This window comes from Bombus affinis, chromosome 6 (assembly GCF_024516045.1).
Source record: "Bombus affinis isolate iyBomAffi1 chromosome 6, iyBomAffi1.2, whole genome shotgun sequence".
In the NCBI taxonomy this organism is placed as follows: Eukaryota; Metazoa; Arthropoda; class Insecta; order Hymenoptera; family Apidae; genus Bombus; species Bombus affinis.
Window position 1 is genome coordinate 15,597,758 of NC_066349.1, and position 21,677 is coordinate 15,619,434.

The following is a 21,677-nucleotide window of genomic DNA, read 5'->3' on the forward strand; positions in this document are numbered from 1 at the left end:
ATTTTGTAGCTACTGTTTTAAAACCAAAACTTCTGTTTTCTTATATGATTTGAATTTTTCAACTGGTGAAATGTAAGGTTATGAGAAAATGCATGGTTGCAGTGTTTGAATCAATAATTATTTAAACGTATATATTTTTGAACATATTTTCATTCTTTATACTCGTATAATATTCACATAAGATCATGTAATCAGGTTATAAATATGTAACATTTCCAAATATCATAGAATTACGCCTGAACTATCTATATTTACATGAAATAGTAACTAGATTTAAAAGTATAATTAATATATGATCAAATAGAATAAGTATATTAATATCTAATAAATTTATTCCTGTTTTTATATTGACAGGTAAATATGTTTAGTTTTACACAAAGATATTTCGAAATATTGGTGTTTCAAGTAAGTTGTGACGGACAATGTATAAATCTTAGTTTATATTATCCAGAAAAGATCTCTATTGAAAAAATGATGTTCAACAAATGCGATCCTGTTTTCTTTTTTTTCTTTCTCTTTATATTTAATGTGCATAAGTAAGCACGTGAGAATTCATACGAGGAAAAGATAATTGAGCATAATTAAAAATGGTAATTAGTTTTATCTTTTCCGATCATTGGACCCACTACGACGAGAACGGGATCGACGACTACGGCTACTACTCCGTGAACGTTTCGATCTGAAACAAATCAAACAATTATCTTTAATAATCATAACGTAAGCACTAATTATGTTTTATTTGTTTACAGATTCAACTCCGTAAGAATAAAAATCTATACCACCTAGTTTTTACTCTAGAGAAATTGTTAAAAATTGTCAAATTACATGCTAGTTCTCAATCAACTGTAACCAACCTTTTTCCACGACTGCGACTTCGTGAGCGAGACTTTCTCCTTTCTCTATCTCTGCGTTCGCGATCTCGATCTCTGTCGCGATCACGATCACGATCACGATCGCGGTCGCGGTCACGGTCTCTGTCGCGATCACGATCACGGTCACGATCTCGATCACGATCACGATCTCGATCTTTGTCTCTATAACCCAATCCTCCGCGTCGACTGTCTCGATCTCTGTCGCGGTCATCTCTATCTCTGTCTCTGCGTCTGTCTAATAACGATTCTCTTTTTTCTTTACGTCTTTCTTCCACGGTTTTTTGAAGCTCTGCCAATTTCTCGCGGATCTTGATGAAACCCAGATGTAATTTTCCACCGAAATGATCCGCTAATCGTCGATCGTTATCATGAATTCCAAGATATGCACTGCAAACTTCGCAGACTCTTAGTTTTTGTTGCTGATAACTGGATGCAGGCATACTGTTCCGATATTCTTGTTCAGCCTCGTTCTTTTTCTTTCGTAACTCGTCAATCTCACCCATAAGCTTCATCGATTCTTCGACAAAGCCTTCTTCGCCAAGTTGTTCAGCTTTCGCCAATTTTTTACCGATTTCTTCTGCGAGTACGTGAACGTTATTTGCTTTCGCCGCCACTTCGGCGCTAAGCTCTTCCTGCGTTTCCGCGAGTCGTTGTTTTGCTTGTTCTGTACGACGATCGCAATCGGCGATAAAATTTTGTAAATGTTCCATAGCCTTGAAACGTACAGTAAAAGAAAAAAAATTTAATTACAAAATAGGCTATACAGCGTAAGTAAATGTAAATTTTCTATTCAACTTAAAAATTTGATAACAGAAAAGAACAGAACTTACATCAATGTCATAGAAATGGTCCTTTTTCTTTTGTGCAGCTTCATAGTCAGCCCGTAAGGCCAAGTCGTGAATCTGGGGGCATTCTCCCAGGTCCATGCGCTGCGATTTACAAATCATTCGATATTAGCTTATTATTACATTCAATCCTAAGAAGCCTTATTGGATTTATTTAATATATACATATATATATATATATATATATATACACACACACATATATATATACGCATATATACACATATAGTCCCTCCCGACTTGTTTTATGAAAGATTATATTACGACAAGAACAAGGTTTCTCAACTGGCTGTTCCGTAAATAGAAAACCGAACTGGATAAATCGATAGCCAACTAAATAATTTAAAACGCAACAACCATAGAAGTTAAATACCCTAATTATCCAGAAAAATACGGTCCAAGGATGTTCTTTATTATTCTTTTTTTATGAGAACTTACAAATTGTAGACAAAGTGTACAAATGTACACTTCCGGTATAGACATACGCGCTTACAAAGTAATTATATATACTTGTAGATATATTTTTATCGAATAAATAAATATACCAATACATATTTATTTATTCTTATATACATACACGTATATACGCTTACATTCAATCGATATTATCATTATTATTATTATTATTATTACTTATTTTTTTGATTCACAGAAATTTTAAAGTAAAAATGCAGTTCAATTTACAGATAAATATTTTGTTATGTTCACTTACAGAGTGGCAACACCTCTCCGCCTGACACGACAATGCGATGGCAATGAAGCTACAATCAGCACACACCTTAAGTTCATATGTTCAATGGTCTATGAAACAACTTACAACCTAATAGGTTTATTATACTATTTACGGTAGAACACGAAATTGCGATATGTGAATCAATTCTAGACGATTTAGAAAACGAGTTCAATACGTACATCCAATGCTGAAGAAAATTTTTCTAACAAAACTGCCGTGCTGTATAGTTTCCCCTAAATAAATGACTCTCTCCCTCTCGCTCACTGTTCATGCCACTTTTCACTCTCTTTTTTCTCACCGATGACTTTATTATCTTGCAAATTGCCAAAATAAGTGTTTAATCATTAACAATTAATGTACGATTTTCCCTTTGATTTGATTGATATTTCATTTTATTACTGTTATTGTCGTTTTCAAATAAAACGGAGATTTAAAGTTAACTGCGTGTGCATATCAACCGAAAGGTGCGCGTTACGATAGTACGCATTAAAATTAGTTTTGATAATAGTTTGATTGTAAATCTCCCTAATGGTACATACGTTTGAAATGAATGAATGAAAAGAAGAGTTATAGTATATCTGATGTCAAACATCACAAGACTAACATACAATGAAATCTCGATCGAACATTTCTCTAAATAATTTTTACGTAAATCTTTAAATTAATCGTCTACATAAAGCAATAATATTCTTTTCTTCGTAGAAAAGAAAAATCAATATTTTTCACAAATCGGAAAATTAATCGATAAATATTTCGAATAACATAGTGAATTTGAATAAAATGGCCAATCGAAGTTTCATTGCATTTCAAATTGATTGAAAATTTATTGAAAAACAAGTTTAAATATGTTGAAAAAATATTTACAATTCCGAGACTCGAATTCGTCAAAAATTTAGCGTTCTTGGCAATTCGCATCCATTTTTATTTTTTTTTTTTCCTTTCCTTTTTAAAATCTTTTTCTTTCTTTTTACTTACAGATCACTGCTTCATTTCCTGAACCCACTATATCTCCGAGGATGAATACGATTTTCACACATACTTTCAAAGTAAACTTGATTTCTACCTGCCGTAAACGGCATTATTAGTAAGAAGCGACAATAAGACATCGTCTCATGAGAATCAGCATGGCGCTACTCACCAACTTTACACTGGCCTTTTGGGGTCTCGGAATTAATATTCGACACTCAGCCTCGCCACCGTTGACCGGTAGAGGGGCTGAGGTAACCGCCCGCCTTTATGTATCATTAATCAAATTAATATACCTAGTACTTGAATTATGTTAAAGAGATAATCAAATTGTAGAATTGTAATACGTACGTCCTCTTCGCTTTTTCAGTACTTACAGTAACGCGCATGTGAGAGCGACAAGTACAACACGACATATGAGCGGACAATACTCGCAACAATATTGTACAATGGATCTGATTGGAATTGCTTTTTCCAGAGACTCTGGAAATAGAACTGTAGGTACATTGACATTAGTGAACTTGTATATTCATCATTCTCGCGAGTATTTGCCAGAAGTATTTCGTTTTTTTTTTTTCTTTCTTAACAATTTCATTCGTATAATACTCTTTTTTGTGTTTTCAAATCAGTCTTTAAATACTTCGTTTTATTTATTGTTATTTTTTGTATCTTACGTAGCTATTTTTAATTTTACCGTAATAAACCTGAGCGTAAGACATATACAAGGGTGCTTGCTAACTGCGATAAGAGACGCCACCCTAAGCACCGAATGCTAGGTTGTAAGTCTCCTTTTATCATCCCTCAACATGCTACAGTACTTTTCAGTGGTTCAATTTCTTAAACACAAAATAAAATATGCTTTTCTCCTTTATATTTTTAGATCGAATTATTTAACAAAAGAAAAAAAAAAAACAAATAAGAACTAAAATTAAATTCAATGATTTCCAGCCAAATGATACTACAGACTATAAACACTTAATATATTTGCTCTATATAAAACGCATTTTTTAAATTTTAATGAGAAAGAATTTTTAAAATGGGTAAAAGTTTTCTGGCCCTTCTATAAAGAAATGTGATATTATCATATATCAATTACTAAAAACATTTTCAATATCACTTTAAAAAATGTGCAATCTATTCGAACCATCACATAAATGCAGTTTACTTGTTAAGATTTTATTTTTCTAAAAAAATTCTCATGAATATTTAATACATGAAAAAAAGATTCATAATGTTGCCTTATTGCAAGTAATTGGGCGGATATAGAATCGAAAAAATCTGAATTTTTAATTTTTCTTTTAACAAACACCCTTTAGACCAATTCGCACAAGATGACAAAGAAATGCGCGAAGCAGTACTAATATGATCGGTATTATGCTTGTCGTACGGAAAATCATGTTCTCACTGTAATCGTAGACGTCATACGTTCGCGATTTCCTGCATGTAGATACGTTCCGCGATTATACGGGGCCACTAGACTAAATATCGTTTTAAATTCTAAGTTTCATGAAGAAAAGAAGTAAAATGAATTTAAAAACTTTTAGAGTATTCTTAATATAATTTTGAGCAAATACTAATTTTTTTTACAAATGGAAATACTATATTATATCATGACATGATATTTCATATATTGATAAAATTAATAAAATTGATAAAAACAGATTGTTGATGATTTCAACCATAAATATTCCAAACTAGATATTAAAAGTTCTGCATCTCACTTCTTTCCTCTTCAGAGGAATCTGAAAGGCTTCTCCTTATTTATCATAAGTTGCTGCCCCGTGTTGCACTTCAACGCCTATCTGGTGTGAATTGATCGGAATCAATTCTCCGAGTGTATCACACAAATGTTATCCTATTATTTGTATGGCATAAGATTGACTTGTGTTGTTCAATTATTTGATATAATGTGTAAAATCGATCCGACCAATTGGCACAGATTAAAAATGGTATGATTCACAATATATGTACTCTGAACGATTTTTTTATGATATTCAAAACTATATAAAAACTACCATATGATAATATATGAAGAGAGATATGTCAATGAAAATATATGTTGAATATAAAACAGTTTAATATATTATTAAAATAAGAAACACTTCCCTTTTTTCAATTGTCTAAATAAGATAGGCAACCATTCATCATTGAAAAACTTGATATAATGTGTACATAAAACTTAATTATGATAAATAATATCAATATTAAATAATTATTATAGTTACACGATCCAAAATATATGTAAATATTAGATATAAATATGGATATTAAATATATTATTTTGATCGTTCAAAAGAAATGAAATAAATAATGCATAGGAGCAATAAAATGATTTGTAATATTTGATTATATCAATATTGAATATTGAATATTGAAAATATATAACACATTTATGTGTACACATGTATGCATGTCTATGGTATATATAATTACTTATAATGCAATAAATATATGAAACATTATGTCTTGTGCTCTTATAATATCTATACCCTTACTTCAACATCTTATAACAAAATATAAATGTTTGCTTAATTATATAAAGCTACAATTTTGCTATAGCTTTTCTTTAGTGCACTTTCCAGTTAAATGCAATATTAACTCTAAATGGTGCCATTACTAAAGTTTTATATGAGAAATATACAGCTTTTCTTATAATTTATATATTGTCATTGACATTATATATGTTATCATTTATATCATACTAAACATATCTTATATGAATCATAACTCGTATAAAACACATACCTAATGCTATTATAAGTTACAGGTATGCAAATTGAATGATATTAATGTAACAACTGCATCTGTAATCATCTTTGTTATATATTACTTCCACTTTATATTAATATAAAAAAAAACCAAATGTTTTTTACATATTGAAAATATATATAATTTAATCATTGAATTTTTATAGCTTTCAAAAATTATATTAAAGCAGTGTTACATGTGAGTGTTGAAAATGTATTAATGTTTTACAATGTATGAAAAAAAAGCTCAAAAGGAAGGCAGTTTATTAATAAAGTGAAAGCAATTGAATCATATAACCAGAAGAGATTGAAAAAATACAAATATAATGATGAAATAACTAACTGTGACATCAATGCATACTGATGTCTGATTGCTTTCATATTAATGCAAAGACGTATCAAAAGAGAGATACTATAATGCTCTATTGTAGCGCAGAAGTGCCAATGGTATGTCATCGATATTCAATATGTAATAATTCAAGTAAACTCACTGTTGATGATAGGATTTCGTGTGGGCAGCATGCCAGCAAAAAGCTCTTGCAGACCTTTGGATCGGAGTATTTCACTTGAAATTTGTTATTTTCTCCTAAAATAGTGATATATTTGTTAGTAATCAAGTCTCATAAACAGATGAGTATACATGTAATGGTAAAAGGTGTAAGCCACCATCTTGTATTTTTGTACGAGATTTCAGGTAATTGTAAATAATAGTGTTATACGAAGGATAGTCAAATTCCATTTCTGAATCAATAATACGTACCATTCCGCCCGGTTCCCATCAACTGATCAAGCATAGCACGCATTTGATCATGAGCAGTCATTTTTTATGAAAGTACAATATCTAAAATGCACTGTCAAAAATGGGGGAGAGCAATCAGCCACGCCGCCAGCCTTCGAGATTCGAGTTATTGTCCAACTCGTACGTATCGATCAGAATATCGCACGTACACCACTGATCGTGTACGTGTGACTCGCACAGGTCGTTCCAGACAATAGATAAAACTTCCGAGCATAAGTCAGTAACCAATAACGTTTCAGATCTTATATTCACATTCAGAAACTGTATTTGATTGGTAGTCCCGTTAATAACAATTCCATAATTTAGCCATCGATTTAATATATAATAAAAATAAGACAATATATGGAGTTGTTAATATTTGATATAAACCTTTTTAAAATTATCTATATTTTCTAGATTTCCAATGTCCTTCTGAAATATTTCTCTATAAGGCTTTAAGTTGGTAATAGATCAACAAATTTTCCGAATTTCCTTAAAAAAAGATACACTTAATAATTCACAATTATAAAAAGCTATATAAATAAACGAACAGTATAAATTATAAAGAAAAATATTACCAAATTTAGAAAAAATTCACGTCTGATATACCTTAAATTCTAGATAAAATACGAAAATATAATAAAAAAAATATGATACGGAAGATGCAATTATATATAAAGTTGCGTCGGCGCAAGAGAAACGCATTTCATTAGCCTCCGGAACTATCATCTATGGTCATTGTGAATCTAGGGAGTTCAATTAACTGCTATACATATATTCAGTGCACTAGTAACCCTACTGCGCGTGTGTAAAACGCGCCGGGGGTGGTTAGTCGATGGTTCGGTCTACGAACGTGAAAAATTGCTATTTTAATCAAGATCCGGTTATATTGTTTGTGTGATTTGTATAAGAAGAAGCGAGATCACATACTATATTCTTTTCACTGATAATTTTTCGAATAACGACGTTGGGATAGACGACAAGCACGATAGAATCGATTTGCGGAACTGCAGCGTACAATACGCACGCGGTGTCTAAAAATGGCGAAGGTGTTTCGCGCGGTGACAGTATCGACTTTGTCAAACAATGGACAGTCAACAGCAAAATTTAACAAGCCGGTCACGCTTAATATCAATTATGATCCACAAGGTCTCAGCGTTGAGTTCCTTGCAGGTACTGGTTTACTGATAAATAATCAATTATAAATTATGTTAGCATCGTTACAAAGTAGACAACATAACCATACTTAAATGATCGTATATAGTCCCTTTTTTTTTTTTAATCAAAACTTAACGACTACTACTAATATACCTCATAATCATCGAATTTTTTTTAAAGACTTTTCTAATTTGTCATACAAAAAGATTGACAAAATGTAGAATACTTATCTTTCGTTAAGTATCCATTTAATTAGATAGAATTTGTATTTACGATGTGATTGTTCTGCTACATAAATATAATTTTCGTTTATATTAAATGATAATAAATAGATTTCAATAGTCTCTTTTTTAAACATTTGAAATATTTAAAATATTGCGTTTCCATTATTTTCTGAGAGAGAAGGTGCATACTTTCTAATCTCTTTGTATTCATTTGATGTTTTTAGATATTCCTTTTTAATTATTATCAATTAATGAGTTTATTTTATTGTAGGAAATTTTTTATATAAAAGGAGAATATTGATAATAAAAATTGCAGATGATTGTAAGTTATTTTGTGAATGTGAAAGGCAACTTTTTATGTTCTTTTTATTGTTTCATAATAGGAGAATCAACTGGTAGAGATAAAACAACACTATTGGAATTCCCAGTAACCCCTAGTACAGAGTGTTCTAGAGTTTCATCTAGAAGCTATGTATTCACACTTGATACCGATAGTTTACTTATAACATTTGTCAGTGAAACCGGTGAGCTAACAAATAGTCATAATTTAAATTGTATTGTTTAATTTTATTTCTTATATCACACTAAAGATGGTATGTTTTCCTAGATTTTAGAAATTTTCATTCACAAATATTAAAATTGAAGAATGGCAAAGGCATTTCTGCATTTAATGAAAGGACTGAAGAATCATCAGCTATGCAATATTTTCAATTTTATGGTTACCTATCTCAGCAACAAAATATGATGCAAGATTACATTAGGACTAGTACATACCAACGGGCAATCTTGGGAAATCTATCTGATTTTAAAGATAAAGTTGTGTTAGATGTAGGTGCAGGTTCTGGAATATTATCATTTTTTGCAGTCCAAGCTGGTGCAAAAAAAGTATATGCAGTAGAAGCAAGTAATATGGCAAATCATGCAGAACTGTTAGTTGCTGCTAATAATTTGTCAGACAAGATTATTGTCATTGCTGGTAAAATAGAAGAAATTGATTTACCAGAAAGAGTAGACTGCATAGTGAGTGAACCCATGGGTTATATGTTATACAATGAAAGAATGCTTGAAACGTATCTTCATGCAAAAAAGTGGTTAGTTCCAGGTAAATGTCATTTAACTGTTCTCTTGTTCCAATTTATTTTCAATAATTGCTATAGTAGAAATAATAAAATAATCATTTCACAGGTGGAAGAATGTTTCCCTCTCGAGGTGATCTTCACATTGCACCTTTTTCCGATGAAAATCTTTATATGGAGCAATTTAATAAAGCTAACTTTTGGTACCAAACATGTTTTCATGGCGTAGATCTCTCAGCGATGCGAAATAATGCGATCAAGGAATACTTTAGACAGCCAATAGTTGATACCTTTGATATAAGAATTTGTATGGCTAAATCTATCAGACACATTGTAGATTTTCAAACTGCTAATGAGACTGATTTACATAAAATAGGTGAATTTGTAGATCATGTATGATTTTTGCAATCAAGGTATTTAACAATCAACATATTACATCATTTTATATATTACTTAGAAATTGATGTGGATTTTCACATATTGGAAAGTGGCACTTGTCATGGTCTCGCATTTTGGTTTGATGTTGCATTTATTGGATCAACGCAACAGGTTTGGTTAAGCACAGCTCCCACAGAACCTCTTACTCATTGGTATCAAGTTCGTTGTCTTTTGGAAAATCCTTTGTTTTGTAAAAGCGGTCAACTGTTGTCTGGGAAAGTCATTCTTATTGCGAATAAAAGGTGAAATAATATAATTATAATGATGGCCTCTAAAGTTTGAGAATGTTCTTTTTAATATAGAATGTATGCGTAATTTCGTATAAAACGATGTTTCAGACAATCGTACGACGTAACAATAGAATTGAAACTAGAAGGGACGAATATGGAAAGTAGTAGTAATACTTTAGATTTGAAAAATCCGTACTTCAGATACACAGGAGCAGCTGCACAACCCCCACCTGGTTTAAATAATACGTCTCCTAGCGAGTCCTATTGGACTACTTTAGATGCACAAGGTGCCAGACAAGCGGTAAACATGGTTAATGGAATGTCTGTGAACGGTTTAGGAGAAGTTTCTATGGATGCGACCGCGGCAGTAAATCCCAGTAATTTGCTTGCAATAGGTAAAAAAAAGTAATTGTAAAACTGGCTTTTTATTTTAAGAACATAATATAATTGTTATTTGTGTGATTGTAATGTAGGAGGCCAACCAAATATTCATCCCGGTTCAATTTCGAGTACAGGACGGGGACGAGTAGGGGGTACAGCGACGAGTACACAAGCAGCACAGTTAATAGGAGGTGGAATCACTCCAAATATGTTTACATCTCCCGCTACGGTAAGTGTAAAAGTATCTGAATTAGACTTCGAGCGAGCTACTGCCAAAATGTGGTACTAAGTGTACTAAGATATTTATATGCTCCGTACTCATATTCAGTATGTGTAAACATCTGCACCGAACAATAGCTCGCTAAATACTCGATCTATAAATCTAAAGCAAAAGGATACTAAAGTGTACGCCTGCCTGCGTGTCTTTCGCGCTACAGCTTGGTGTTACTTTCCAGCAATCGCTGGTCCTTGGCAATACTTCACATTATCCAGTGAATCCGAGCTTGATGATTGGAGATTACGTGACACCTGGTAATGGCATATCATCTCAAACGTATCGACAATGATCAATGGCTAAATCATTTTGCACCGAGTATTCTCATTCGGCAAAACAATTAAGTGATCGCCATAGCTCTAGCAGTAGCGGAGATATCAGCAACAACAATAAACAGAGCCGCAAGTTGGTGTTTAGTTCCCCAGCAAGCAAATTACGACTCTCATCTGCTGTTCGTATCTTAAACGCGGTTAACTTGGCCAATCTTAATACGAACGTTGGTCACGTTAGTGGCAGCAGCAGCAACAACTTCGCTTACTTTAATAAAGTCATCATTGGTTCTGGTTTTGGATTTGGATGGAGCGTTAGAAGAAATAAGTCACAATGGGAAGCACGTTGGAGGAGAGTGCGAACCGTCCTCTCGTAGTTGTCATTAATTTCCAATTAGCCTTTATTTAATTGAAATCCCTTGAAGGTTTGATCTTCCAGATCGAGAAGTGCATGCTTGCCAAATGTACCCAAGAAAATAATATTTTTTAACGACAATACAGTTTACTAAAGCGTAATGTTCCACGCGACAACTATTTTACGGGATCCTGATACAACATCGATTGTACATCAAAATCAAATTAACGGAAGCAACGGAAGTAATCACAGTTGCAATCTTTTTCCCCCTATTTCCTTCGATGTACACTTCTTCAAAAAGGTTTCAGTATCGGATTAACCGTGCATCTAACGATTAAAACTCTACTGTGTATACAGGTTTGATTGAGTTTCGATCTTAAGCGATTTTTACACAACGTTTAGGTATATATAGCGTAATAACGTTCCGAATATTTCGAAAAGTGCAAAAAGCAATAATTCGTTAGGGATACGATATGGAGCACTCTGTGGCATTGCCTGTTATTTATATCGATTTTATTTTCGAAGTGGTTATATTCAATGAATCCTTCTTATACTTTTCCTCTATTGAAAACGAAAAAAAAGGAAAAAAATAAATCGAATATGAAAAATTCCGTATGGTTACGTCCACCATAATTTCATTTAATTTTTGAACTGTTATTTTTTATTTTTTAGTACGTAATACTTCCGTTAATTATTTATAACTTAGAGAAGAACAAAGAAATTGTATATAATTAATTACGTAAATCGATCGACCCGATGATATAATTTGCATTAACAATAAGAGAAAGAAGAACGTATTCCAATAAAACGATGATAAATTATGTTGCGATTCGTATGTAGCTGATTTACTGTATTGTATTATTGCAATGTACAGATACTAGAATAGCATGTATAGGCACAATTTCAAATTTGTGACATTTGTATTACATATCGGCCTTCGGTCAATAGGATTAATTCTATACTTTTAGTGTACTTCTATTATAGTAGACTTCTACATATGTCATCCCCATATGTCTCATATTGATTACTCATTTCATCGAGTAATTAAATTTTCCTTTGTTGTAAATTGAAAGGAAGTGGATTTTGTTGTTTTAGTAAAATATGACTTATAATATTCTAATATTTATAAATTTATGAAATAAGAATTATATAAACAATGTATAACGAAACAAAATCTTGTTTATTTAAATATGTTTATTTTGCTTTTACTTGTTTCTCAGTATACATATTTTGTCTATTTCTATAAAAAGCGTACATTAAACAAGATCCATTTGTTTCATTTTCCAATCTTGACAAATTTTGTTACGCGGTATATAATAAAAGTAGGAAAACATTTTTTTTATAGTCTCGAAGTAACGAACGACTTATTTAATTGAATGGATAAAGATATATTTCTAAATTAAAGATTCAGATAATCTTCTGATAATAAGGTGTTTTTGTGATATTCGCAGAAATGGAGTAAACACGTGTAGTGATGTCAATGCGATTTTTACATATTTCTTTGCTACAATTTAAAGATACAGAGTTATAAAATCTTTCGTTTTTGTTTTATAGCAAAACCAGAAAAACACAAACGTGTATAAAAAGTATTATATTTTTTTAGGTTCTTGTGTTTTTTTTTATGTATTCATTGTCACAGTTTCATTCTATATATTTTGATGATACTAAATTTTATTATTCGAAGATTATCTATTCGTAACATAATTGTACATATGATACTCTTAATTTTTACAAATTGATTATATTCAGATCTCGGTAATAATGCTTAAGTCTCATTAGTTCCTAAGGAGTGCTCTTTAGTTGCTATTTGCACAAACTTGCTTTTCATTTTAAGATACTTGTTTTTTCTTTTAATATATCAGTCCTATATATCTTGGAAAGTACTTTCAAACTTAACGAACCAGTTAGGTATACATTGCTCTCACAAAGAAGGGAATCGTTTGATTTGAGACCAGCTTATAGTTTTGCAGATTAAATTTTTCGGATTTGATGTATATGATATAAACGTTTATTTTAACGCTTATTTTATTGATTTATTGTCATTCTTACAAAGGGTTTCCTTTATCGACGATGTAATGTTAGATGTGTAAATAATTTGCTAGTATTCTTTGATGTTTGTTTAAGGAGTGGTTGTAGTTGTACGTAACGGAGCATATAATTTTTTTAGTGTACGTATTTAATATTTGAGATCACATTGACTGCAGGCATTCCACAAGTGCTGATAACATTATACAATTCGTTACTCTATATAAAACATGAACATGCCTCTTCCAATCTCGTTCTTTCTCTATTTCTCTTTCACTCTTTCTCTTTCAGAGAAAAAAAAAAAAAAAAAGAATTGGAAACATTAAAAGCAATATTTAGAATCGAACGCGTACAAAAGTATTAGTTACCGTGTGTTTTAAGTTTCAATAGGAGAGACAAAAGATTGAGTAAAACTAAGCATATACCTTTTTTGATATTTTTCTAGATATTGCTTTCAGTGTTAGCGCGTGTACTTTCAAGCGTATGTTCTTTCTTTTTTTCCTTTGCCGTCTTTTTTTTCCCCCTTTTTTTATTATTCCATTTTAGAAAATTTTTAACGACTGAAAGATACAAAATATCTCAGGTAGCCAAGTAAGTTTGAAGGATACTGTTTTTATACATTTTCTGCCACTTTTCAATTGTGCGCTCAGCTTTCGGAAATTTATGGTTACGTGTGGAAGAGAAAAAAAGAATAAGTTCTTCCCGTTTACTCTTCATAATATTGGGCTTAATTAATTGCTTTCATCTAGATACGAAATATTTGCAAGTAAAGAAAATGTACACGTATTAGTTTGGACAACAATGACAAAATGTTTGCGTACTACAAAAGATTTATTACTCAATAGTGTCATTTCTGATATTGTTTTCTAGTTCTCTTGTAATGTGTGATAAATGAAGAGTTATTAGGTGGTGTAGAAAGTATTAAGTATTAATCGATTTGCAGCAGGAAGTATAGTTTTAAAATTTGAAATAAATCATTTATTTTAATTAATTGATAATTTATAAGGCATTCAATTTTATAGAGTGACATTTAGTGACATTATAAAATCATATTTGTTAAACGTTTCCTGTTGCTAATGGATTAAACATTTTTCCATTTTCTTTTGAGTGACCAAACCGAAGAGTGATTTATTTAATTATAAACATTTTGTAACTCGGTTTCGATTCTTTTTTCTACATTAAAATTTTTTACAATAATCGAAACACCCTGATTTTAATATTATTGCGAAGTATTTATCTCATAATTAATCGAAATTTTTTATCCATTCCAGATATCAAAATCTTAAAGTACATGTATCGAAATTTTCATTCTTGGACATCAGAAAAATTACTTTTTAAATTGTAGGCTTAATTTAAAGACACGTAAATTATCATTATTCATTTAGAATTTATTATAATTAGATAAGAATAAGTAATTGTACATAAGCTCAAAGGTGACATAAATTTTTGTTTCACAAGCGATTGTTTTAACATATAACGTATAATAACCATATTATGCTTTGTTTACCGTAAACTGATTAAGAAAACGAAAAGAGAAGTAAAAAGAGATTGATAAGTATGCACACTTTTTACTTAAGAAATTAGACAACATTAGAATTCCAATAAAAAGGAAATGCTCAGCTTTGTACAGTGCATACATATAAACGTATAAATTCGTGTATGCATACACACTCGTGATATATACAGTTTGCCTATGTCTTTTTTATGTATAATGTCTATATATGTATAAAAGAATCATGTTTTACATATACGACAGTCGCAAGGAAAAATCTGCTTACACACACGTGCATTGTACTTCAACAAAACTTCGATTACTTTATATTTAGTGCATTGACAATTTATCCTGTAATTATTCTCAGGTAAAAAAATGCCATAAAGTTCGATATGTACGGTGTGAATTGATTTCCCTGAACGGCCAGGAAATCATCAAATAGAATAGAAACAAACTGAACGTTGATATATGTTATACTAATACATCATCGCCTTTGTAAGTTCCATCTAATGATACATCAAGAAGAAATTATACACAAAACGATCATTCGAGAACTGACGAAGAAATTCAATTTCAATAAGTGAACACGATACATAATTCGACTTAATCGATTTATATTGATACATTTAATAGAAACATTCAATGTCAGAGTGAATTATATATTCGCTTTAATTCTATTTGAACATTTCATGATTCTGAAAATTCGTAAAATTACTTGAAATTTTGCCTGTATTACTATATATTATTTTAATTTAAAAATTTATTTATTACATTGCAAATATTTGTAAGGATTGGTGTGTTGATAAGTTGATTCTTAATTCCTGTATAACATATCTCTAAAGAAAAGTACAGTAAACGAGCGAACATTAAACATTTGTTCTCGACTATATATGATATACTCATCTTTTAACATTTTTTTTGATTGAACAAGATAGGAAGTAAGCACAATATCTAAGTAAGATGCGTAACGTATTAGAACAAATTTGCCTAGTATTTGCAATCTACTTATTTGTAAAATATTAATATTTGTATTCTGCCAACGTTTCTACAGATAAACGGAAAACAAGATTGCTCAGATTATTTCACCCTAAATCTGAGATTAAGTTAAAATAAACTTATTTACTTCAATATCATTGTGAAATTCATTTCCAAATGACAACTTATTCTTCTATTCTTAACATTTTAAAAGTTTACGTTATTGAAATAAATACATAATTTTTTAAATTCCTTTGTTTTCCCGCCTTTTTCTCAAATCGTAGTTTCTATGAATCGATATATCAACTCGCTGATTTGAAAATATTGATATAACGTTTACTTCACAGTGAAAACGTTACAGTCGTATTCTAATTGCAAGATGTTCTTAACGTCATATGTCTTAAATCGCTTTGGGATGAAAATTAATTATTAAAGTATGATTATTAAAAAGTTTGACAATACGGTGTTATTTAATAATATGTATGAATGAAATGATCATCGCAATAAATGAATGTCTTTAATTAAGTGTGATTAATTAAGTAAATTGTTAGTGGTCAATGTGTTATAAATGGTTTTATTTTTATCATTTGTGAATTATAATCACATTTAATTTTTATTTGATTTCATTTCATCAGTGAAATGATGAATCAAATCTTACCTAAAGACATTCAATATGTACAAAAAGTTCTGATGTCGTTAATTTTTTTATGTGTTACACAGTTATTTATTTATTTGAACCATGTACAACCTTATTATTTCATTGATGAGGTATTTCACGTACCTCAGACTTTGCGATATTGCGCTGGTAATTTTACACAGGTATGTTTCAATTGTTTGTAATTAATCTCTATTTTTCGTAACAAATTATTACAGTTTTTCTGGTTATTGAAGGAATAAATTATTTTCAAACTAAAAATTTAATTATATTTAATATAATAAAATAAAATATATTTTGTTATTTCGTTGAACTACATTTGAGGGATGTTATTTTCAGTGGGACCCTAAAATTACCACTTTACCTGGGTTATACCTAATTGCAACTCTAATATTATCACCCTTAAAACTCTGTAATATTTTTTATATGAGATGCATAAATTTGTTTGGAACATTTCTGAATCTCTATCTTGCTCACAGCATAATTAAACAAATTTCAATAACTCATTGGACGCAAAGATGGAATGATTGGATGAAATTTACTGTGGCTTGTAATATTATGTTTTTTCCACCGTTATTTTTTTGGCATTTTTTATATTACACAGATGTCGCATCAGTTAATGCAATATTACTAATGTTATTGTTACATTTATATAAAAAATTTAAAATGGCAGCTTTAGTAGGTATGTATAAAAACCAATGAACTACAAGATATATTGAATTTCAAAAGTAGCAGTTATTTATATTATGCAGGTTTTTTGTCTATGTTAATTCGGCAGACAAATATTGTTTGGATTGCATTTATTACTATGGAACATTTATTTGATTTATTAGATCATAAAATGCACAAACCAATTTCACATGAACAGTATACTTCAATAATGTATTTAAGAGTAAGTAAATTATTGTTGAAATATTTGTTTGAAGTCGAATATTTTGCTTATTTAAAATTTACATTAAATGTGCTTTTCAGTTGTTATGGGAAAAAATAATGCAAGAAACACGTCATGGATGGAAGTTATTTATAAAGTTCATCATTCAATTGGGTGTACAATTGTTCCCATACATTGTAGTATGTTTTATGTTTATTGCTTTTGTTGTATGGAACAAAGCAATTGTAGTTGGAGATAAAACAGCTCATGTTCCCACTGTTCATATTCCTCAATTGTTATATTTTTCTACTTTTCTATTTTGCTTTTTATGGCCACACATGATTATTTACTGGAAAGATTATTTAAAGTTTGTTAGTAAACACTGGGTGTTTGCAAGCTGTATCTTGATTCTTTTAACTATAATTGTTCATTTTAATACTCTTGTACACCCATATATGTTGGCTGATAATAGACATTATGTATTTTATTTTTGGAATAGATTAATGGGAAGATATAAACAATTTAAATATCTTTTGGTGCCAATATACTCATTCACTTTATATACAATGTTTCACGGACTTAAACATTTGAGATTTATGACACAAATTAATTACATTATTATGATTTCTGTAGTACTTATTCCTCAGTTACTAATAGAACCACGTTACTTTATTATTCCATATATACTTTATCGGTTCCTTGTTAAGGAACCAAAGAAGTGGCAAATTATTGCAGAATCAATAACTGTAATTATAGTAAACTTTTTACAATTCTATATCTTTGTCAATAAAGTTTTCTATTGGAATGATCAGCTTTATCCTCAAAGAATTTCTTGGTAAATTAAAGGATGAAATTTATGACTACAAACTTGTTATTTGTTTAATAAATTCTAAAATTTCCAAAATGTATGTATTTATTTCCATCCTATATAATTCTTACAATATCTTTTAAATTCATATTTATTTAGAAGAAGATCTATACAATATATTGTAGATAAGAGTATAATATAATAAACATGCTTACGCGTATGCATATAGCATATATATATATATATATATATCTTGTATATATATAAAATAGAAAAATACATTATATAATAATACATTTTAAGATTCACCTTTCATATCATTTTTATAAGTCATTAATACTTTTTCTTTTTTAACATTTTTCTCATAAATTTTTACTCATAGAATACTTTTACAGTATTTAACAATAGTGCTTAACAATAATTGAGATTCAATAAGTAGAAATATAACAATTCCAAATTTGAAGTAAAGCTTGTAAAATTTCGTGTTTTCTGTATTGTATGTAGATTCTTATAATCTCCTTTCGTTTCTTAGAAATATATCAATATAATAGCGTAAATCATTTGTAACGCATTAAATGAATAACAAGTAAATAAATAAATATATAGACATTAATATTCGACAAATTGGCCATTAAATGCGATGAGATATAATCTCACATTTTTTGTTAATATAGTTTTAAGAAACAAGTGCTAAAAGACATTTCTTGTAATGTCCGGAACAATCACCCTGCAAAAAACATAGTCATTAGATTTAATCAGTTAATTTTCTTGCATTTTTCTGTTGAATATACTAACAGTTATAAATTCTTCTAGAGATTCATTATATAGCTGTCTGAATGTTTCTTTGATTTCTCCCATGTCCACTTCGCAACGTGTGACAACCAATCTGATTAAACGATCATCATCTGTACCAAGACCTTTCATGCTTTTGTATAATTGTTCAGCAAAGAAACCGGCTCTGCTTTTGACACACTTCACTGTGATGAAATTAATTCATTATAAAATTAATTCAATCAAGATTATAGTAAAACATAATATATTAATTACATACCGATGGCTAGAAGGCCTTTTTTTATATCACCCGAGAATTCGTTCTCGATTGCATCTTCAATAGTATGTCCCGTAATATTTTCATATTCTTGGAACACCTGTTTCAATTGTAGAACATTTCTTTGAACTAGTACCGCATTAAATGTTGATTCATCAGTTCCGAAACGGAGTTCACCTGAAAAGCAAAAGAAAGTGCAAATACCATATATTGATAACGTTATAAATCAATTGCGTTATTTATAACATTACATACCTGCTCTGAGAAGTTCTTTGGCATCTTCTATAGCGGCTGCGTGATCAATGTCGAATGATTCATCTCTGTTGGCACAACATAACGATACCATTAACCGCTTGAAATTCCCGGAAGTATCGTCTCTTAGATCATCCTCTAATGTTCTTCCATACACTAAACAGTAAAAGAGAAATGATTGTAATTCTTCAATAAGGAAACTTGTAATTCTAAAAAAAATTATGTCGAGTGGAACTTACTCGCTTCGTAAGCTTGTTTAATCACGCGAATCTCGTGATTGGACATAGTACACAATACTTCTATGAGGACGCATTCGTCGGTACCGATACCCGCCATTGCGTCATGTAATTCTTTGGCATAAAATTGCGGTAACGGCATCATCATAGCAAGAACTAATCTTTCGAAGTTGCCTGACAATTCAGACTTCAAATCTTTTATAAGATCCTATTAAAGAAAATTTGAATTAATTTAACATAATATATATATATATATATTAATCTTTTTATAGCCTATAATTAAATTTTAACGTTTTCACCTTTCCATATAAGGTTTTGAACTGGACTGCAATTTCTTGGCGTTGCAGATTACTGCGATTGGCAAGTACATGAATAATAGCTTTTTCATCTGTCCCAAAACCCTTCATTGCTTTCCTTAAGACTTCTGCATCTGCTCTGGCATCAAAATCATTGTATGGTACAACTGTAGGGGACAGCTGTAACATAAACCAACGATCATACTTAATATTTTCATTGGAAAAACAATGATTAAAGTATATGTTTTGTATATTAAATCATTCTTTGAGCAATGTAGGCTTTTAGACATCTTTTGTTAGTCTCACCTTAGGCGTAAACTGATTTCTCCGGGGGGCTGGGGCTGGGGTAGGTTGATAGGGAGAAGATCTACCTGTGTGTGGAGAATAATATCCTGTACCCTGCCCCCCAGGATAGCTTCCGCCTTGATAGGAACTTGAATTATTTGAGTGAGCATTGGAAGCAGAGGTATAAGGAGAAGGTATATTAAAACATTCTTTTGCATCTGGTGCATTCCGAAGATTTGGATACATATTATAATCTTGCTGTTGTGGATATACAGAAGGTTGTCCTGGATATGGTTGCTGCATTTGTTGGGATGGGTAAGGGGAAGGGGATTGTTGCATAGGTAAAGGTATTTGTTGAACAGGAGCTCCTGGTGCTGGAGGAGGATATTGGTTTGACATAGGATGACTAGGTTGCACAGGATATGGAGAATAAGGTTGTGGCATACCAAAAGACACAGGAGCAGAACTTGTAAAACCTATGTTGCCACTTTGAGGATAAGGCAGAGCACCGGGGGCAGAGGGTGTACCAGGTGGAGCCCCAAATGATGTTGGTGGTGGTGCATGGCCAGGAAACTGAATCACTGGTGGTCCCTTTGATAGCAAGGTGTAAATAAAAAATAATACAATCACACTTTCATGTTCATTTGTGTTCTGATTGTAAATATTTCATGCTATTTAGATGTGTTTTTGCGTCACACAAAGATATGTGAATAAAAACATACTTAAAAAAAAGATGTAAGAAGTATCTGTAATAGTAAGAAAAAGTAAATACTCACTTGATAACCGTAACTCATCTTAGTCGATTTCTTGCAAACTGATCACTAGGCACAAAAATCTGTAATTAAATAATTATTATTCCAATTAAATAAAAAGCGTGATGATTCGATGTTAATCTAATTGTAATAATTAACAAACCTAAAGATAAATAACAGACGAAAAAAGAAAGCTGTAAGGTTGGAAACGCCCAGTAAAGACGCACTTGTTATGAAACAATGACAAACAAATCGTATTTCTCCAAGCTTATATCGAAGTTATTTTTGTTGCACGAAAACGGTTTAGAACTGCTTAAGGTTTCGTAGAATTGTCGTACTCTATAAGTATCGGGAGGTTTTATTTTTGTGACGTATTAGTAACGGGACTTGGAACCTAAGCAGATGTTACAAATCCGAATTCAAGAGAAATGATGTTTCATCGAAAGGTATACGTACAATGTAAGTACGTATACACAGTCATGGGATTAGTGGGAAAGGGTAAAAAGCAGTCGTTTACCACTTACTGACGTCACATCGAACTGACGTAGCGACAACGAGTTAGACGGAAATGCCATGATCAAAGTACGCATGTGTGGTTTAGGCGCGTAAAATTCAAAATATTTTCATCAGCCGTCC

General features: G+C 30.9%; 4 protein-coding genes across 17 annotated transcripts; 2 read left to right on the forward strand and 2 right to left on the reverse strand.

The window, feature by feature from the left end:
* Window positions 1-96: 96 nt before the first annotated feature.
* On the reverse strand, window positions 97-7,135 carry LOC126917074 (putative RNA-binding protein Luc7-like 2). Of its 9 annotated transcripts, none has more exons than XM_050723516.1 (6): window positions 6,655-6,681; window positions 3,589-3,911; window positions 3,426-3,509; window positions 1,703-1,801; window positions 855-1,585; window positions 97-679 (listed from the first exon to the last, which is right to left on the reverse strand). In XM_050723516.1, exons 4-6 carry the CDS (start codon window positions 1,796-1,798, stop codon window positions 601-603), a joined length of 906 nt encoding a protein of 301 aa, XP_050579473.1. In that variant the 5' UTR covers window positions 1,799-1,801; window positions 3,426-3,509; window positions 3,589-3,911; window positions 6,655-6,681; the 3' UTR covers window positions 97-600. The 9 variants fall into 9 exon arrangements, with proteins under 9 accessions (XP_050579473.1, XP_050579470.1, XP_050579474.1 ...); XM_050723513.1 differs by having other exon boundaries at window positions 1,703-2,478; XM_050723517.1 differs by having other exon boundaries at window positions 3,426-3,513.
* Window positions 7,136-7,726: 591 nt separating this feature from the next.
* On the forward strand, window positions 7,727-15,991 carry LOC126917051 (histone-arginine methyltransferase CARMER). Of its 3 annotated transcripts, none has more exons than XM_050723448.1 (8): window positions 7,727-8,114; window positions 8,707-8,847; window positions 8,931-9,425; window positions 9,509-9,775; window positions 9,857-10,079; window positions 10,176-10,462; window positions 10,541-10,677; window positions 10,886-14,574. In XM_050723448.1, exons 1-8 carry the CDS (start codon window positions 7,982-7,984, stop codon window positions 11,012-11,014), a joined length of 1,812 nt encoding a protein of 603 aa, XP_050579405.1. In that variant the 5' UTR covers window positions 7,727-7,981; the 3' UTR covers window positions 11,015-14,574. The 3 variants fall into 3 exon arrangements, with proteins under 3 accessions (XP_050579405.1, XP_050579407.1, XP_050579406.1); XM_050723450.1 differs by lacking the exon at window positions 10,886-14,574 and adding an exon at window positions 14,643-15,991 and having other exon boundaries at window positions 7,728-8,114; XM_050723449.1 differs by having other exon boundaries at window positions 7,729-8,114; window positions 10,904-14,574.
* Window positions 15,992-16,107: 116 nt separating this feature from the next.
* LOC126917060 (putative Dol-P-Glc:Glc(2)Man(9)GlcNAc(2)-PP-Dol alpha-1,2-glucosyltransferase) lies at window positions 16,108-18,268 on the forward strand. The gene is made up of 4 exons (XM_050723473.1): window positions 16,108-16,657; window positions 16,833-17,175; window positions 17,246-17,385; window positions 17,466-18,268. The coding sequence occupies exons 1-4, from the start codon at window positions 16,478-16,480 to the stop codon at window positions 18,201-18,203; spliced, it is 1,401 nt and encodes a 466-aa protein (XP_050579430.1). The 5' UTR covers window positions 16,108-16,477; the 3' UTR covers window positions 18,204-18,268.
* On the reverse strand, window positions 18,260-21,547 carry LOC126917055 (annexin B11-like). Of its 4 annotated transcripts, none has more exons than XM_050723459.1 (9): window positions 21,205-21,547; window positions 21,066-21,124; window positions 20,311-20,880; window positions 20,008-20,184; window positions 19,712-19,916; window positions 19,476-19,628; window positions 19,224-19,397; window positions 18,968-19,149; window positions 18,260-18,899 (listed from the first exon to the last, which is right to left on the reverse strand). In XM_050723459.1, exons 2-9 carry the CDS (start codon window positions 21,081-21,083, stop codon window positions 18,849-18,851), a joined length of 1,530 nt encoding a protein of 509 aa, XP_050579416.1. In that variant the 5' UTR covers window positions 21,084-21,124; window positions 21,205-21,547; the 3' UTR covers window positions 18,260-18,848. The 4 variants fall into 4 exon arrangements, with proteins under 4 accessions (XP_050579416.1, XP_050579417.1, XP_050579418.1 ...); XM_050723460.1 differs by having other exon boundaries at window positions 21,200-21,547; XM_050723461.1 differs by lacking the exon at window positions 20,311-20,880.
* Window positions 21,548-21,677: the final 130 nt, after the last annotated feature.

Excerpts from the sequence above, each read along its gene's own strand:
- LOC126917074 (XM_050723509.1), bottom strand. The coding sequence starts at position 6,984 with ATGACTGCTCATGATCAAATGCGTGCTATGCTTGATCAGTTGATGGGA. Across the intron at positions 1,802-6,654 it reads ACGAAATCCTATCATCAACA|CGCATGGACCTGGGAGAATG; the intron begins GTGAGTTTACTT and ends TGTAAATCGCAG. Across the intron at positions 1,586-1,702 it reads ACCATTTCTATGACATTGAT|GCTATGGAACATTTACAAAA; the intron begins GTAAGTTCTGTT and ends GTACGTTTCAAG.
- LOC126917051 (XM_050723448.1), top strand. The coding sequence starts at position 7,982 with ATGGCGAAGGTGTTTCGCGCGGTGACAGTATCGACTTTGTCAAACAAT. Across the intron at positions 8,848-8,930 it reads AACATTTGTCAGTGAAACCG|ATTTTAGAAATTTTCATTCA; the intron begins GTGAGCTAACAA and ends ATGTTTTCCTAG. Across the intron at positions 10,463-10,540 it reads CAGTAATTTGCTTGCAATAG|GAGGCCAACCAAATATTCAT; the intron begins GTAAAAAAAAGT and ends ATTGTAATGTAG.
- LOC126917060 (XM_050723473.1), top strand. The coding sequence starts at position 16,478 with ATGATGAATCAAATCTTACCTAAAGACATTCAATATGTACAAAAAGTT. Across the intron at positions 17,176-17,245 it reads TAAAATGGCAGCTTTAGTAG|GTTTTTTGTCTATGTTAATT; the intron begins GTATGTATAAAA and ends TATATTATGCAG. Across the intron at positions 17,386-17,465 it reads CTTCAATAATGTATTTAAGA|TTGTTATGGGAAAAAATAAT; the intron begins GTAAGTAAATTA and ends TGTGCTTTTCAG.
- LOC126917055 (XM_050723459.1), bottom strand. Across the intron at positions 19,629-19,711 it reads TAAACAAGCTTACGAAGCGA|TGTATGGAAGAACATTAGAG; the intron begins GTAAGTTCCACT and ends TTTACTGTTTAG. Across the intron at positions 19,398-19,475 it reads CAAAGAACTTCTCAGAGCAG|GTGAACTCCGTTTCGGAACT; the intron begins GTATGTAATGTT and ends TTTGCTTTTCAG.